The sequence below is a fragment of the Salvelinus sp. IW2-2015 genome, unplaced genomic scaffold (genome assembly GCF_002910315.2).
Source record: "Salvelinus sp. IW2-2015 unplaced genomic scaffold, ASM291031v2 Un_scaffold1382, whole genome shotgun sequence".
Taxonomy (NCBI): Eukaryota; Metazoa; Chordata; class Actinopteri; order Salmoniformes; family Salmonidae; genus Salvelinus; species Salvelinus sp. IW2-2015.
Genome location: NW_019942872.1, coordinates 40,984 through 59,930, shown reverse-complemented (window position 1 = coordinate 59,930; position 18,947 = coordinate 40,984). Strand labels below are relative to the sequence as shown.

Below are 18,947 nucleotides of genomic sequence, written 5' to 3'. Positions count from 1 at the left end.
AGGATAACGTAACACCCTAACCAGCTCTGCTAGGTCGAGAAAAATGGTCAGAGTGAGGTGTTTGTCTGGAAGTAGCTAGCAAGTTAGCCAAAATTAGCCAGTTAGCTTGGGTGCTTGACTGGCATTGTGAGGTCAGAACGCTCGGATCAGCCAGAGCGTCTAGTGTGCGCTCTGAACGATCTGAGGAGGAAACGCTCTGAATTTACGAATGGACAATCTGACAACGCTCTGGATTTACTAATGCCTAGAGCGCACTCTGGCACTCCAGAGTGAATTTACGAATTCAACCCTAAGTTGAATTTTCACATAGTTATAAATTGATGTCAATGGGAGACTAAGCGCTCTATTTTCAACTGGCACTAAGGAGGCGCAAGTGTCAAACGCACGTTACCTGACCTGTCTAAGATCAGTGGTCTTGCGTTGAAGTGGGAGGGGTGCCAATTGTTAAGTTCATGTTTTAAGTATCCCTATATTTATGCTAAGTATCCCTATATTTATGCTATTACGGGGCTATCACTCAGTCAAGAGTGCGCCTGCGCAGGGAGTCTTGTTGTTGATGGACCTAGCCTGGAGTGGAATGGCTACCTTGTAGTATGTTCATATAGTATAGTAAACTTTGTTAAACTGGAACCTTGTCGTTGTGTCATTTCGAGTTAACACCAATATCCTCCTAACAATTCAGTCCTCCACCATATCAACGACAGATTCTTTATAGAGAATGTAGGGGGYGGGGGGGGGGGGGGMMTAATGGGGAGTCTATCAGTCTATACATCTACATTATATATAGATCTTTTTTTTTTAAACACTACACGCATGTAGGGGAGACACTGGATACAACTGACAGGAGCCTCCTATTCTGTATAGAAGTTTGAACGTTATGCATTTGAAGACATTTAGGCCTACATGTGCACACAGTGCCATGGAAAGCCCAGCCTATCAATAATGGGTTTGGCTCATGAGATTGCTTTGAAATACATATGAATCACCAAAGCTTTATCGAAAGATCAAGTTTGGGAGGAGCAAAACAATGAGCCGATATCCCCCTTTTAATTATTGTTTTAGCCAGATTTCATTATTATTTTGGATGTGCGTAAAAGCCTCCATAGTCTACCTTAATATTATATGCCCACGGGGAGCAATTATGGTGCTTGTAACTGTATTTAGACAGAGCCTATTTAAAACCAGTTGTTTTGTTTTGATTAGAATTTGTGTCACATCTACTCACGCCACCGGTCCTGGGATCCATCATTACACACACCTGGCATCAATCATTACGCACACCTGCACGTCATCATCAGACACACCTGTACTCCAGTACCTCACTTATTACTGGGCTGCACGATATATAGGTGAACATATCGGAATCAGCCGATATTAGCTAAAAATGCAAACATTTAACGCCGATGTGCAAAACCGATGTCAAAGCTGACGTGCATACCTATATAACGTAGGTACATGCACTAATGGCGGCACGTAAAATTTGGCGCTACACGTGCAACACAGCATTTATAACTTAGCCCACAATGTCTGCTGTGTGGATCGAGCAGTCAACAAGTAGATTAGTCATTTGAAAGAGTAAGAACATTTCAGCGAGACAACTCAAAAGGTGAAATCCGTTAAAGCCAAGATACTGGAATTCATTGCCTTTGACAATCAACCGTTCTCTGTCGTGGGTGATGTTGCCTTTCGCCGACTGGTCAAGCACAGGTACACAATCTCAAGTACGCTATTTTTCAGATGTTGCCCTACCGGAGTTACACAGTAATAGCGTCACTGCTATTAGCTTCAAGACATACATACTATGGAATGCTGTTAGGGTCTTTGCGTGTCAAAAAAGATACAGTAGCACTGTAAAAGCTGTACAAAAAAGTCGGCAAACAAGCAAACACCGGCCACGAAACCGCGTTAGTAATAAAGCATTGTTTGTTTGACCACAACTTCTGGGGTAGCTAGCTTTAGCTTGGTACCTAGCTAGCACCAATACAACCAGCCTGAAAACAATGACCAGTAGAAACTGCAGTCATTTTCATTATTCTTAGCAACGATTTAGGAATCCTTGTGAGTAAGTATTAGCTAGGTTGCCACTTGTTGTTCGCCTGTTGAAATTGAACTTCAGTTCATGAAAATGAATAGCTAGCCAGCTACTTAACCCTGTTGCCCAAAGCTAACGTTATAAGCAGCCAGCTAGCTTAATCTGGCTAGTGAGGCTCGACCGGACTGGGTTATGTGTTGTGAAGCTAGCCACAATAAGGATTAGGCACAATAGTGGACTTTGCGGTTTGCCTTCAAAATAAAAGTACCTTTTTGAAAGTGTTGAAGAAGTTTATAATTGGTGGATTCATGCCATATTTAGACTAGATAATGTTAAACCAGGTTGGAATGTGAAGCAATGAAATGGGGTATCAGTCTACTCGGTGACACCCACAGAACACAACTGAGTTTACGCAAATACTAGCGTTGTAGCTCTTATCGCAGAAATGTGACTGTGTCAAATCACCTCCCCAGTCAGCCAATTGTGTGTGGACGTTCATATTGCACTGTACAGCTTTACCTAAGGATTGGGGATCAATGAAATGGGGTATCAGTCTACTCAATCAGTCTACTCAATACCCAATATATTTATCAGTATTGTTTTTCCTCTGGAATAGTGTTCAATACACATAGGTTAACAATAAATGTGGCTCAATTCACAGTTGTTTCAGAGTCCCGCAATAAAGCTACGACGTTAATGTTCTCTGGGTGTCACTGAGTAGACTGATACCCCATGTCATTGATCCACAATCCATAGGTAGGGCTGTACAGTGATTTGATTTTATATAACAACATTCCAACCTCTTTTAGCATGATCTATTCAATTATGGCATAATTCTACTATTTGTATTGATTTGCCTCACTATCAATGACATACTTTTTATTTTGAAGGCTAACCGCAAAGTCCACTATTGTGGCTAATTCTTATTGTGGCTAGTCAAATAGTGTTATCTACTGGTCATTGTTTTCTTTTTTGACACGCAAAGACCCAAACGGTGTTCCATAGAAATCCTTGTTGAGAATGAAGCGACTGAACAAATGAACAATGAAACAGCACAGCAAGTAAGTGAAAGAAATAGGTTTTGATTATGTTTTACTGGTAATGGGGGCATACGTAAATGCCAACAAAATAACGTTTTGATCAGTGTGGTGTTTGTGTGTGTAACCTTTATTTAACTAGGAAAGTTAAGAACAAAATTCTTATTTACAGTGACAGCATATCCCGGCCAAACCAGGACGACGCTGGGCCACTTGTGCGCCGCCCTATGGGACTCCCAATCACGGCCGGATGTGATACAGCCTGGATTCGAAAACAGGGACTGTAGTGACGTCTCTTGCACTGAGATGTCGTGCCTTAGACCGCTGCGTCCATGTGTGTGTGTTAACTATTTAACTGTACTAGAATGCTTAAAAGGCCGCTAAAATGTTAAATATCGGTATCGTTTTTTTGTTGTCAAGGAAAATATCAGATATCGGTATCGGCTAAAAATGTCATATTGGTGCATCACAACTTATTACCTTCCCTATATCTGGCACTCCCTTAGGTTCCTTCCCCAGTCAGTATTGTTTATGTGTTTCATGTCTATACGTTACTTGTGCTTGTTATATTGTTCGATGTTCCGTTTATTATTAAACTCACCACATGCACTTGTTTCACTCCCAGCGTATACGTTACAATTTGATTAGAGTTATAGTCTTTTGTTTTATTTGCCACGGATATAAAGCACTCATCACGTCATCGTTGTTAAAATGGCAGAGAGTGAGACAGGGAAGCGACAGCAGGGAAGTCCTATATGGCAATACTGAGTTAAATGAGAAGGTGGTGAAATTTTGAAAGGTGGAATTGAGCTAATGGCAGTACAGGTACAATGCTTAACCATCTGAAACAGAGGCATCGTGAGACTCAAACCGTTGCTGGCAGCAGCGCAGGTCCCTGAAAACAGACATTTGACAGGCTCTTCACACCAAAGAAGTGCAATAATGGACAGCGTGAGAAAATGACACAGTGCTGATTATAGAAATGATTGCAGTTGATATGCAGCGGATGGAGAAATTGTGCAATGACGGCTCTGCAAGTACAAGTGTGTGCTCTCAAACAGCCCATACGCGACCTTAACAATAGGGCTGAGACAGTCATGGAATTTTGGATGACGGTAATTGGCCAGCCAAATGACTGCGGTCACCGTAATAACCATTTAAATGGCAACAACAAAATATCATCACTTCACTGACGAGTCGCGGTTTTGTCTCACCGGGGGTGAAGGTCGGATTCGCGTTTATCGTCGAAGGAATGAGCGTTATTACACCGAGGCCTGTAATCTGGAGCGGGATCGATTTGGAGGTGGAGGGTCCGTCATGGTCTGGGGCGATGTGTTACAGCATCATCGGACTGAGCTTGTTGTCATTGCAGGCAATCTCAATGCTGTGCGTTACAGGGAAGACATCCTCCTCCCTCATGTAGTACCCTTCCTGCAGGTTCATCCTGACATGACCCTACAGCATGACAATGCCACCAGCCATACTGCTCGTTCTGTGTGTGATTTCCTGCAAAACAGGAATGTCAGTGTTCTGCCATGGCCAGCATAGAGCCCGGATCTCAATCCCACATTGAAAACGTCTGGGCCTTGTTGGATCGGAGGGTGAGGGCTAGGGCCATTCCCCCCTGAAATGTCCTGGAACTTGCAGGTGCCTTGATAGAAGAGTGGGGTAACATCTCACAGCAAGAACTGGCAAATCTGGTGCAGTCCATGAGGAGGAGATGCACTGCAGTACTTAATGCAGCTGGTGGCCACACCAGATACTGACTGTTACTTTTGATTTTGACCCCCCCCTTTGATCAGGAACACATTATTCCATTTCTGTTAGTCACATGTCTGTGGAACTTGTTCAGTTTATGTCTCAGTTGTTGAATCTTGTTTGGTTCATACAAATATTTACACATGTTAAGTTTGCTGAAAATTTGACAGTTGACAGTGAGAGGACGTTTCTTTTTTTGATGAGTTTATGTAATAATATGAATAACCCACATATCAATACATGCATTCAAATCTATCTCACCTGAACTCGTGCTCGCTGACGACCTCTCCCAGGTACTCGATGATGAACTGGCCTGAGCGGAGGGGCTCCTTGGTGCGGATACCCCAGCCCTTGCCCTCGGCACGGAAGCGCTCCAGGCACTGCACCCACTCATGCCTCTGGATGTGCTGGTTGTCACACTGCTCCCCGCATGGACAAGTGCCGGGGGAGCACTCGGCAAAGCTCATCCTGAGGGAGTGGGAGGAAATACTTATATTGCAGTGGGAGACACCAAGATTATTTATTCATATTAAATTAAATTCACATCTTGAGATGCTATTCCAAGGCAGATTTCTGAACATTTATGTAGAATTGAAGACCCAAGCAGGGTCGAAAGCGTTTTCCTTGTAGATAAACATAGCACGCCTGGGAGCATATACCAGTGTGCCAGTCTATTTTAGTCTCCAACACCAGTGTTTATACCTGTTGAGGCATTCGTCAAGGCAGCCTCTGTCGATGGCTTCCCCGGAAGGCCTGCAGTTACAGGTGGTGGCTTCATAACCCGAGACAGGCTTCACATCCACATAGACGTCTACAGTTACACAAGGCAAGGACATATACACAATAGCTTGACCAGACCATGGCAGCGTCCCAAATGGCACCCTGTTCCCTATATAGTGCACAACTTTTGACCAGGGGCCAATAGGGCTCTGGTCTAAAGTAGTGCATTATATAGGGAACAGGGTGCCATTTGGGACACAGCATTAAATAGCGTTTGGTTACATTATAATTTTAGCGACTGGATCTTAAGACTGTGTACTCACTTGATCTGATCTTTTTATAAAGGGGGACATCGGGCTTCTCGTAGAGCTAAAACCACCAAGAAATGTAGGTTATTACATCATAAGTAAGTAGCCTTGTCCGAGCTAGAGCTGCTCATAGTCCAGGAGCCCATCTCCTGTTTATGTATCGTGAGGCAGCTTGATGTTCAAGTACACCTGCTGGACAGGACGCTAGTCTATCGCAGGCCTTACATCATAAAAGAGACAAATCCTTATATAGATAAGACAACTCCCTATTAAAGCTATTATAGCTTGTCGACTCTGAGGGGGAAAACACTTAGCAGTGATCACCTGGTCATGTTTCCACAGCCACAAGATGTCGTAAGGCAACTGGAAATCAATGCGCTTCTGTCTTAGGTACTTTCCTGAAAGGGGGGAGAGAGAAATGAAGTAACAAGTCATGACAAAGTGTGTGTGTGTGTGTGTGTGTGTGTGTGTGTGTGTGTGTGTGTGTGTGTGTGTGTGTGTGTGTGTGTGTGTGTGTGTGTGTGTGCTGTCTCTTATACACATCTAGATGTGTATAAGAGACAGGTGTGTGTGTGTGTGTGTGTGTGTGTGTGTGTGTGTGTGTGTGTGTGTGTGTGTGTGTGTGTGTGTGTGTGTGTGTGTGTATGCTTGCAGGCAAGAACACTCACCGACATGGATAGGGGCAGGAAAAAGCCCATACTCGTGTTCCCCAGGTGTGTACTCCAGTTTCTCTTTCTTCATCTGCAGGAGCTGACTACGAGGACTGAAAGAGAAACAGGAACAAAAAGAGAGTGAGATGTCCATATATGCCCTTAAATATTCCAGGTTTGACCTTTGGTAAGCAAACGGGTATATCCAGATTTGACATGTCTGTGTTTCTCTATTATGGGACTCACTCTGCCGACTTGTACACATCAGAGTAGAGACCCGCCTTTTGGAACTTCTTCTTTGGAGGCCTGGCTGCTCTCTTTTCCCGTTGGCTGGTTATAGGCATGGGTGGAGCTTGTTCCATGGAGACGGTGCCCGGACATTCCGGGGAGGAGGGGCCATCTGGTTTCCCCTCCAGAGCACTAAAATAGAACAAAGACTCAGTTTTTATATATATATATATATATATAACAGGCCAACACGTGATTGTAGCCTCAATGTTGAGAGTGGAGAACCGTGATTTTGTTGCAGCTTACTTCCATAGGCAGCGCTAATCTTAGATTTTAGCAGCTATATATATATATATATATATATATATATATATATAGCTGCTAAAATCTAAGATTAGCGCTGCCTATGGAAGTAAGCTGCAACAAAATCACGGTTCTCCACTCTCAACATTGAGGCTACAATCACGTGTTGGCCTGTAGTGGTGGTGGTTTTACCTGCGAAAGCGGTGCAGCTCCTCTTGGGTGAGCCAACCACTTCCTCCCTCAGCACTGGCCCTCACCCCCAGGCCACCCAGGTTCTCCTCCCTGTCCAGAGCTCGTCCCTCCACCTCCTCCTCTTCCTCCTCCTCCTCCCTGTCTCTCTCCCAGTGCTTCCTCTTCTGGCCTTTCCTGAACTGTCCCTGGACCACCGACTCGATCGCGTCCGTCACAGTGTCCCCCTTCCAAGCTCCTCCTCCACGTTCCCGGTGCCTGGTCTGGGTCACTTCGGCCAGAGGGGGCGGCGACGGGGGCGGGGAAGGCAAGGGATGCTTCCTGGGGCGCCCAGGGCCTCTCTTCTTGACCATGTTGTTGCCTGTCCTCGCCTGTCTCTGGAGCTTCTTTGCACGGAGGATCTTGTTGACGTGGTGCAGGCTGTGTTTAGAGGGCTGGGCCCGGTGGGAGTGGTGTGGCGGGGAGGCATCATCGTCCAGGCAGCAACCCTGGGACGGCGAGTTGTGGCCACAGTGAGAGAGGCAGGCGGAGGAGGAAGAGTGGAATAGAGGAGGGTGGTGGTGGTGCTGCCTGAGGTGGTCCTCAGGGGTAGAGTGGTCGGCTCGGGTCTGGACACTTGATGTACCGCCTGCACAGAAACAGACAAATAGAGAGAAGAGAGGGGAATTAGATGATGAACATAGGAATAAGCTGCAGCGTGACACTTATTAACGTATATTTATTATCCATTCCAAGCCCTAGCTTAGTTCCACTGTTAGGCCAACATATTTCCTCTGTCGGTCTTGTAAGGCTATCTAATAATTATCAAGGCTTAACCTTAAATTAAAAGGAAATTACTACATTTGCCATTGACATCCACTGCCAATTCCCTCACCAAAATGCAGCTCATTATGGATAAACATATAGGCTAAGCCCACCTCAGCAAACTGAAATACTATGTCACGTAATGAACAATGACTTCATACTTTTTCAGCTTTTCCTTTCAAGCCATAAAGTGTTGCATTACGTCCATCACATTTGTGAACGGTCCTACTATAAGTAAAGGGGGACTGTGTCAATTTGCCAATCGACAGCAAGCCACTCCAGCATCCACCCTGCTGCCTCTCCCCTCTTCTGGTTCACACTCCTGTGTGTGGTTTATCCCACGCTCTGCCTCCCTGCCTACTAGGCTACCTCCATGGTGGTGGTGACCGCAGAACGACCCTGTGTCCTGAGCTCTAATCCTGGATTACCCTGGCTGGGTTCAAACTACACCATGCCGCCTCACCAGGAGCCTTCCACCGAGCGTATCTGGCCTTCTCACACATAGAGTACACACACACTGTCATGTTTTGTCATTGATTATCATGTCTTGTCCCTGTGCTTCCCTTCTATTCGTTTCCCTCTGCTGGTCTTATTAGGTTCTTTCCCTCTTTCTATCCCTCTCTCTCCCCCTCCCTCTCTCCCTCTCTCGCTCCGTTCCTGCTCCCAGCTGTTCCTCATTCTCCTAACTACCTCATTTACTCTTTCACACCTGTCCCCTATTTTGCCCTCTGATTAGAGTCCCTATTTCTCCCTCTGTTTTCCGCTTCTGTCCTTGTCGGATCCTTGTTTGATGTTTGCTGTTCTGTGTCCTTGTTCCGCCCTGTCGTGTTTTTGCCTTCTTCAGATGCTGCGTGTGAGCAGGTGTCTATGTCAGCTACGGCCTGTGCCTTCCCGAAGCGACCTGCAGTCTGTGGTCGCGTCTCCAGTCGTTCCTCTCTACTGACGAGAGGATTTCAGTTTTCCTGTTTTGGATTTACCTAAGATAATATCCAGGAGTATCGTTTTTTGTTTAAGACTGGAATAAAGACTCTGTTTCTATTAAGTCGCTTTTGGGTCCTCATTCACCAGCATAACACACACACACACTTATCTCAGTCAATGGCAGCCAGGCAGCTTGATGGAGCCGAATCATTACCCAAATCACCCAGTCTTCCCTGTTCATCTATATTAGCTGAGAGCTAATAGTGTTTACACAGGGATCTAAGACAGAGATGCGCGCAGCCTTTCAGTTTGATAGCTTTTGATGGGGAAGCCTACCAAACATAGCCTGTAACAAAACGTCCAGCTCAACTATCACAGCGAGTCAACTATTCTTATGGAAATAGAACATCTCGCTGGACATCCTACAAGGCTACAATGACAACCACACAAAAGCAGGGCCAGTTTAAGTAATTATGGGGGTTTTGCTGCCGAGCCCTTAATCACTGGTTAGGGCTATCTAATGTCAGGGCCGGTGGAGGGTAGATGTACATACAGGGGATGGCATTGTGTTCCTCCAAGGGATTTCTAAAGGATAAATTTAAGCAATGAGGCACGAGGGGGTGTGGTATATGGTGGTATATGGTCAATATACGACGGCTAAGGACTACTGTTATTGAGCACGCCGCAACGCAGAGTGTTTGGATACAGCAGTCAGCTGTGGTATATTGGCCATACACATATATATACATCAATTAGGAGGTGCCTAATTGCTATTATAAACTGGTTACCAACGTAATTAAAGTAGTAAAAAGTCATTTTTGGTCCTACCCGTGGTATACGGTCTAATATACCATGGCTTTCAGCCAAATCAGCATTCAGGGCTCGAACCACCCCGTTTATAATGAGTCATTGAACACTGAGATTCAGCAGAGATATCTTGAAATTGGCCTGGTATGCATAACCATGAGTGACAGTATTGATTCCGGGGTTTTGTATCCATGCAGTGACCACTTTACAAACCACCATATGGCATAGTGAGCACTGAACATGGTTTGCGTCCCAAATGGCACCCTATTCCCCATAAAGCGCACTACTTTTAACCAGGGCTCTGGTCAGAAGTAGTGCACTATAAAGGGAATAGGATGCCATTTGGGACGCAAACCATGTTCAGTGCTCACTTATTGCCAAGAAATGAAACTAAGCGGACATCATCCAAACAAAATAGAAAGCTGAATTCTTGAGGCACTAGCAGCATAACTTTTTTTTAAAGTAAATTTGGTACACAATTCAAAAACCTTCACAATGTCAGATTCAATTTGGGTTAAATTCCAAAGAAGTACAAAGAAAGATATTGGTGCAGAAATCACATTCAGAGCAATAGCACAGGGATTTTAATTTGAGGGTATTTTGATCCATATCGGGCGAACCGTTTAGAAATGACAGTAGTTTTTGTACATCATCCCCCCCATTTTGGGAAAAATTCACTTATATGTGTATTAAAGTAGTCAAGTGTAGTATTTGGTCCCATATTCCTAGCATGCAATTATTACATTGTGACTACAAACTTGTTGGATGCATTTGCTGTTTGTTTTGGTTGTGTTTCAGATTATTTTGTGCCCAACAGAAATGTATGTTAATAATGTAGTGTCATTTTTAATGTATACTGAACAAAAATAAAATGTAACATGCAACAATTTCAAAGTTTTTACTGAGTTACAGTTCATATAAGGAAATAAGTCAATTGAAATAAATTCATTAGGCCCTAATCTATAGATTTCACATGACTGGGCAGGGGAGCCAGGTCAACCTGGCTACCAATGTGCCCGCAGGTGAAGAAGATGGATGTGGAGGTCGTCGGCTGGCGTGGTTACACGTGGTCTTCGGTTGAGGCCAGTTGGACATACTGCCAAATTTTCTAAAACGACGTTGGAGGTGGCTTAAGGTAGAGAAATTAACATTACATTCTCTAGCAATAACTCTGGTAGACATTCCTGCAGTCAGAATGACAATTGCACGCTCTTTCAAAACTTGAGAAATCTGTGGCATTGTGTTGTGACAAAAATGCACATTTTACAGTGGCCTTTAATTGTCCCCAGCACAAGCTGCACCTGTGTAATGATCATGCTGATTAATCAGCCTGTCAGGTGGATGGATTATCTTGACAATGGAAAAATCCTCACTAACAAGAATGTAAACAAATTTGTGCACAAAATTTGAGAGAAATAAGCTTTTGGTGCGTATGGAAAATTACTGGGATTTTTTCATTCAGCTCATGAAACCCAACACTTTACATGCTGCGCTTATATTTCTGTAAATATACAAAAATATGCAACACTTTACATGTTGCGTTTATATTTTTGTTCAGTGTAAATAAGAATAGAATAGGTTTCTAAACACTTTTACATGAATGTGGATGCTACCATGATGATGGATAATCCTGAATGAATCGTGAATAATGTGAGAGTGAGAGTGAGAAAGTTATAAAAGTGACTCCAAAATGACACAATACATTATTTACCATTCATTTCTATTGGGCACAAAATAATCTGAAACACAACCAAAACAAACAGAAAATGCATCCAACAAGTTTGTAAATGAAAGCTGACAGTCTACACTAACCTTTAGTCATTGTATAATTTAAAATCCAAAGTGCTGGAGTACAGAGACAAAACAAACTAAACATTTTCACTGTCCTAATACTTTTGGAGCTCACTGTATTTCAGCATATCGCTCTCTAACAGAAAGCCCTGTCACAATGACTCACCCATCTCTCTCCTCTCTGCTAACGTGGAGTGCTCTTTTCTCAGCATCCGCTCCATCCGGGTGAAGTTAGAACTCTCTGCCGCCCCTCCCTTCCTGACTCGGCCTCCTCTCAGCAAGGTAGGGGTCAGGGCGGTGGCAAACAGGTTGGTGTGGTGCGGGGGGTCCTGGGACTTGGGATCCGCCTCGTCTGTGGGTGTGAGGGGCTCCTCGTCTTCCTCTTCGCTGTCTGAGCAGCCCGCTGGATCTTCTCCCTGGCCGTCTGTGAACGGGCCCTGGCCGACCGCTGCGGGGTTTCGGGAGAGCTTAGCGTAGTCTGCCTCGGAGCTGCCCATCCTGAACCAGGACTCGACGTGTTGGTGGCCCCTGGGCCTGGCACTGCCCTGGGCCAGGCGAGAGGGCCCCAGGAAAGACAGGGATGTCTCCTTGCGCTTGTACCTCTCGGCTGAGGAAGAGGAAGACGAGGAAGGGGAGTTGGCCGAGGTGGCCGTGGCTTGTTTGTTGGCACTGGTGGTAGTAGGGGTGGAGTCTCTTCCAAAGCGACAGCGCTGCAGAGATTCGGCCATTCCGGCCCCGCGTTCTCCCCTTCCTGACCCCGGGCTCTCGGAAATTTCGGCTCCGCCTCGGCTCTCTCCTCCTCCCTCTTCCCCGTCGTCCTCTGCGCAGCGCTCTTGGTGTTTGTGTCTGTGTTTGTGTTTGTGATGCCAGCCGAACGACAGCTCTGAGGACATTGCCGGGTAGAGCACGGGAGACCGGCCCCCACCCAGGAACTCCTGTCTCAGCAGCTTGTGTTTCTTCTTGTGAAATTTGGAGGGGTTGAGCAGGAGGTGTGACGGGTGGTGGTGGTGCACGTAGGAKGGGGGAGGTGGRGGGMGGAAGGAGGGGGAYTGATGGGAGTGGTGGGARGGYGCAGAYWGGGYGTTCTGGTGATGGGGGTACAGGGCYCTGGCTGGGGGGTATCCTCTGTAGTAGCCCAGACCAAGGGGACCAGAGGAGTAGGGAACACTGTAGGATGGGTGGTAGAACCCACCGCTAGATAGCGGGAACCCCAGCCCATGAACGAATGGTACGTCTGACATGGACTCCCGCAGCTTGGGAGGGCGCCCGCGTTTCTTCTTCAGGTCTGGCTTGCGGACATAGTGCAGAGAGTCACAGGGGTACGAGGGGTGGGGGGAGTAGTAGCCGCTGAAGTTTATCCTGAAGATTGTTGGAAGCAAGTCTCTGTGCAGGTAGTGATGCGGAGGGGGGCCGCCAGCGCCTCCTATGGCCCCAGTGGCCCTGCCTACCGCCCCTGGTACTCTGCCCGCCCCTGCAGCTCCCGGGGGCATCCCCAGCCCACTGCCCAGCCTGAGCGCCGGGGTGCGGTGCGCTATCCTGATCTCACTCAGCCTCACCACAATCTCATCCAGCTCGGCCAGGAAGTCGGGGTCCTGGCGCCGGGAGCGCAGCTGCAGGTACTTCTTCTTGCGTTTGCGCTTCTGCCTCTTTAGCTTGTCGTAACCCGGGCAGCCGTGGCTCCGGCGCTTGCATTTGTGCTTGTGTTTCTCTTTGTGGCCCACTAGTGCAGAGGGAGGGGTCGCCAGGTGGGGCCTGCGGGGGTCTGGTGAGGACCTCGCCCCCAGTGGTGACGGAGAGGGCGAGGGGTGCTCCAGCAACACTGAGGACGAGTGTCTTAGTCCACCGCGAGGGTTTAGCCCAACCCCTACCCCCACGGCTGAGCCCATCACCCCTGGCATTAGCAGTCCACTGGCCATACCAGGTGGTATCCCCACGCTACCTAGGCCACTTGCCCCACCAGCCTTCTCACCCCGGTCAGAAGTGCTGTTGTTGTCTGTTCCTATGCCGCTGTCGCTGGGTACAGTCTCCTCACTGTGAGACTCACTGACAGGAGAGGGGGTGGCTTCCTTCAGCTCACTCAGAGGTGCAGGGGAGGTGGGGTGGAGGGGCCTAGGAGGGGATAGCTTACGGTAGTGGTAGTGCTGCCTGTAATGATGGTGGTGGTGATGGTAGCCACGGCACGACTTCTTCTGGGAGGCCACGGCAGCCGAGGAGCCGAGAGGGCCCAGAGTGCGAGGGGAGGGGGCTGAGAACGTCGGGGGAGGGAAGGGGAACGAGTGGTGGCCGTGGCTGTGGAAGTGCGGGTGCGTCAGGAAGTGCACTGCCCCTGGCGCCACAAAGCAGGAGTCACTGATGGGGCTCTGGCCTCCGCTGGACTGGGAGAGCGAGGGGGAGGGGAACACCTCGGCAGACGGGAGCTGGTGCTGCGGCTGAGACTGATGGTGGTGGAGTGGCGACGTGGTGTTTGGGGACAGGAAAGGCCCCTCGGTGGGTGGTGTTGGAGCTGCCAACGAGAGATTTGTTGGCGCTTTAGGTTTGCGCCCTCTCCTTTTCCCCATGTATATCGTCCCCTTTTTGCTTACGTTGATCTGGGGTCCCAGTTTGCCTCCGAAAGAAGCAGCCAAGGAGGATAGAGACTGGGTTGCAGCTGCTACCTGGCCCACCACCCCACTGGCAGTTCCTCTGGGGGGCTCCTGCTCTGGTCCGGACCCTGGTCCTAATAGGATCTGGCTGAGGAACCGTTTGCGTTTGACACTCTTCATCTTGTTGATCTTGCCTATGATAGTCTTCATGATGAGCTGCCCGTTGCCCTTGGTCCGGAACTGTTTGCCGTCCCCCGCTTCCGGTGCCAGAGTGGGGGGCTGACCCTCCTGCGGCAAGGTCGGGGGCAGGCGTTTGGGTCGCCCCCGCTTCCTGGGCATAGGTTTGGGAGGATTCAGATCTACCTCTGGATGGAGAACAGGGGGGTCCTGCTCCTCTTTCGACCTGTGTAAAGAAAATACCTTAGAGGGGGCCAGCTTGTGAGGGGGACGTCCCCGAGTGGGGGCATCCAGCCTTGGCATTTTAGACTTGGGCCGTCCCCTTTTCCTGGCTGGCTGAGGAAAGAGTTGAGACACAGCGGGAGGCTTGACCTTATTGGGGTTAGGAGGCCGTCCTACAGGCCTGCGTAGGGGCGGGGGAGTATCAAGGCCTGAGGAGAATAAAGGCATGATGGTTTCGCACTGGTCAACGGGGCTGTACTGGCCCGCCCTCTGTGTCCGGTTCACTACTCTGGTCCAGCGGGGCTTTCTGCCTCGCCGCTTCTTCAGGGGTTTGTTCTCCTGCTCTGGGGGCGAGCCCGGTGACTCGTATCCAGGGGACTCGTCTCTGAGAGGAGGGGGTGAATGGTTGCCGGCGGGCTCTGGTGGCGAGGCAGTCCGTCTCACAGACCCCGGGGGACTGGAGGTACCGCTGGTGTGACCGTCTCTTTCCCTGTTGGGACTGCGTTTATTGGGGGTGGGATTGCATTTAATGGTGTTGGGACTGCGTTTACTGGGGCTCAAGCTCTTGCCTCTCTCCCCTCTGAGTGACTGATTAGCCCCCTTGTCCTTGGCCTCCTGCTTGCCTAATGCTGAAGGAAGGGAGCATTTGGTTAAGTCTCTGGGGCCGTCCCGGTCACGCTCCTGCTCCCTCTCACTGCTCTCCCTCTCCTCTGCCTGGAAGGGACTGTCTCGGTCTCGGGAGTGGTGTCCTTGAGAGGCAGGGGAGCCCTGGCGACTTGGCCCGCTCCCCGTCCTCTTCTCTGAAGAGGAGCAGGATGACAAACGAGGTGGTGAGGGGGAAGAGGAGGAGACAGAGTGAGGCGGTGGGCAGTGAGTAAGACGTGACTGTAGTGGCTTCGCGCCATTACTGTTGCTGTCGTTACTGTCCTTTGAAATTGTTGCCAGGCGGTTATTGCCGCCACCGTAAGTTAATGTGGGGCTGCTGCTGCGACTGCTGTTGCTGTTGTTGCTGCTGCCAGACTTGCTGGCCCCATCTGTCTCCTCTTTCCCAGGCGGGGTGGATGACTTCTCCAAAACATTGTCTTTATTGTTCCGGGAGCCATAGGGGCGGCCAGGAGGGCGCGAGACGGGAGGGGGTGGAGCTAGGTGGACCGCTCTAGAATAGGTCGCCCTGTTGGCCATAGCGCGGTCTCGCTGCTTTGGGGTGGGGGCCATAAAATTAGAAGTGGTGTGGGTGGTGGGAGAGGAAGTAGTTTTGGGGGGTTTCACCTTGGTGGACTTTGAGGGAGGGCAGGTGGCGATGAGTTGCGCTAGTTTCTCAGTGACAGTAGGAGCGCCCCAACTAGGAACACCCCGGTCCTTCTCCCTCAGACCCTCACTGCTGTAAGTGTACCCAGGAGGTTTAGTAGCGGCTTCCACGCTGGGTTCCGGTGATGGGGGCGCAGGAGGGGAGGGCGAGGAGGTAGGAGACTTGGTTTGGGGCGTGGGCGTCTTCTTCCCAGAGGCATGATGCGTTTTGCCGTCTGCCAAAGGACGATGAAGATTCAGCGGTCTCTCCGTAGAGGCGGCGGATTTCCCGTCTGACTTCGCCTCAGATTTGTCCGACTTGCAGGCCAGTTTTGGAAGACCCTGCGAAAAGAGAATACAAATATTAAAATCTAAAAGGCCATTGATTGCAGATAAGGCCTACCCATTTCACAGAAAGGTAGTTCCCAGAAAGGTATTGTTGTGTTTCACTAAAAAGCTTTTTTAAATTTAAATGTCTAACTATTTTGACATTTGTAATCTTCTGATATGTATCCAAACCCAGGCAATGCTTTCTGGTAATTATCGTGAAGTGAAAACCTAATCGAAACAATTTTGCTCAGAAAGAAGCATTTGACAACCACATAAAGCAGGCTTAAAGCACAACCCTGTCAATAAGGCAACCTAGAAAGTCTATATGAAATCCAATCGAGTTTGAGTTTTGTTTATCCCTATGTACACTGTAATTCATTGATTTGGATTTCCTGTCCTCTACTGCTTCTCAGTTCTGCCCAGAGGGGAAGATCCTCTAGACCAGGGCTCTCCAACCCTGCTCCTAGAGCGCTACCGTCCTGTAGGTTTTTGCTCTAATCCTAATCTAGCACACTTCATTCTAATAATTAGCTGGTTGAATAGTTGAATCAGGTTAGCTATAGCTGAGGTTGGATCAAAAACCTACAGGAGGGTAGCTCTCCAGGAACAGAGTTGGAGAGCACTGCTCTAAACTCAAAACGTATTCGGGACAGACTAGGACAGAGCAGAGCAGAGAAGAGAGAAGGGAGAAGAGAAGCAGGGAATGATTGGAAGGGGAGACAAGCCAGAATGGGACACACAGTGAATACACTCAAAGAAACTGAGATGATTGTGTAAAATATGAAGAAATCGACTTTACAAGTAACAAATATCATTTGTGAATTCAAACCAGTGAAACAGTGTTGGAAGAATTGGAAATGTTCTCATATGTGTGAACTGGCTGTCAGTATTGCTTTGCCTATTTTTGGCAGTCCAAAGCCAGACACGTCTTGTGCAATTCCTAGTAGTCTCTTTGGATAGGATTCCTTGTTTGACAGGGATATGTTTTTTTTAATCAACGTCCTAGCATAATACATGCTTTCCTTGCTTACCCGTTTAGCTGGAGTACTCCCATTCACTGGACTGGGTGAAGTGGTGGAAGGAGCAGGAACAGTTGGAGGAGGAGTAGGGGCAGCAGCAGAGGGAGATGAAGACAATGGGATGGGTCGGTTCATGCCAGGACTCTGCTCTCTCTCCCTGCCGTGTGGAGGACTCTGGGTCTGGTTGCCCCCGTCGCCTGTCCCTACTCCTCCGCGGCTCCCCCGGCCACCTCCGCGCCCGCTTGGTCTCACGGTAGCCCTGAAGGCTGGCCGACACACGTAGTTCTCCAGAATCTTGGGTGGCTTCTTCATGCGTTTTGCCTGCAGGCCAATCTTGAGTTTGACATTGCCCTCATGGAGGCTAGTCTCTTTGACAGAGAACTGGGGTGGCTGCTGCTCACCGGAGCCCCCTCCTCCACCTGCAGCAGAAGAGGAGTCCCTCTGCGACCCCTCTCTCTCCTCCTTCTTCTCCTCCTCCTCATCTTTCTTCCCACCTCCTCCTTCCTTCTCTCGCTCTCCTGGGGGAGCAGTGGTGAGGAGGGGGGGTGGAGTAGCAGGCCCCCCCTGAGTCCTCTGATCCATCAGAGATTTAGGGGGTGAGGGGTGATTAGGGAGGGACGTTTGGGACGCCAGGTAGTTTCTAGGGAAAAGCCGTGGTGCAGAAGGAGAAGGGATAGGGGTGAAGGGGGAAAGGGGATATTTGGGAAGCTGAAAAGCAATCCTTGTTTGGTGGCTTTGCTCTTTTCCTGGCTGCCCAGCCCTCTTTCTCCGTCCTTCAAGCTGTAGAGTGAAAGACGGGTAGAGATGGGAGGGTGTAGGACAGGGTGGGGAATAGTAAAGACAAGAGTTTGATATTAGTCAACAGATAACAGAAGAGATTTTATCAAAAACAAAATAAATTTCTAAGCACTGCAGGGCATCCTTTACCATAGTGAGGGAGACGAGACAAAGGTGAAATATTTGTATCATCTATTTGCTTCGTGGCTGTCCTTCATCTCTAGGTGACTTTTTATGGATGTGTTCGTCCTTACAGCCTCCCTCAATCTGTGACCTATTTAGACAAATGGGCATCTATTCGACAAGAGAGGTGTAGTTCTGCTGCTCAAGAACTAAATAACAGCCATCCTCCTGAGAACTACAACTACCAACAGCCCTCCAGGTCTGTATGCCACTATCAAGCGTATCGGAGTAGGAGTGCTGGTTTAGGATCAGTTTTTACATGGACAGTGGGGACCTGATCCTAGATCAGCACTGACTTCTGCATTCTGACCCTCAGTATTATGGATACTGTAGTACATCATGCTACAGACTCCACCACCACTGCCCTGGTGATTTGTGATAAGCTGCTAAATTAACCATCCCCCATGGATCTCTTATTAGTTTTATTGAAAATGTGTCTCATAATGCTCACAGTGTAGTGCTGCGGCAAAGTTCCCATTTGTGTTCTTGGAGGAGGGAAGTGTCCGTATGAAAGAAATGGTCTGCTCCGGCTCCCTACGTCCACTGAGTGATTTAATGCGGGCTCGCCCAAAGCAGGTGCTTTCTCCGAGTGAAGTCATTTGGAGGCGATTCAGAACTGTGACCTCAGCACATTGGGCTCTCTGGGGGACAGGGGATGCGGCCGGTGTTCCCAACCACTCTGGAGCAGCCAATGAGAGAGAGCGAGAGAGAGCAGCATGCTGACAGTTTCTGTGTGCCTGCCCTACTGTGGCAGAAAGCACTAACAAATTCACTTAGTGGAGCCAGAGCGTGCGTCGGGTAAGTCATCCGATAAAGCAGTCA

The 18,947-nt window shown here is 48.5% G+C and overlaps 1 protein-coding gene across 1 annotated transcript in view; it reads right to left on the bottom strand.

The window, feature by feature from the left end:
- Positions 1–18,947, bottom strand: part of LOC112070639 (histone-lysine N-methyltransferase ASH1L-like) — a 37,062-nt gene extending 18,115 nt beyond the window's left edge. The window contains 10 exon segments of the mRNA XM_024138074.2: positions 5,089–5,295; positions 5,530–5,638; positions 5,871–5,916; positions 6,180–6,253; positions 6,524–6,618; positions 6,752–6,925; positions 7,229–7,853; positions 11,715–16,158; positions 17,178–17,945; positions 18,577–18,947. Coding sequence (XP_023993842.1) covers positions 5,089–5,295; positions 5,530–5,638; positions 5,871–5,916; positions 6,180–6,253; positions 6,524–6,618; positions 6,752–6,925; positions 7,229–7,853; positions 11,715–16,158; positions 17,178–17,945; positions 18,577–18,603 — 6,569 coding nt within the window. The 5' untranslated portion in view covers positions 18,604–18,947.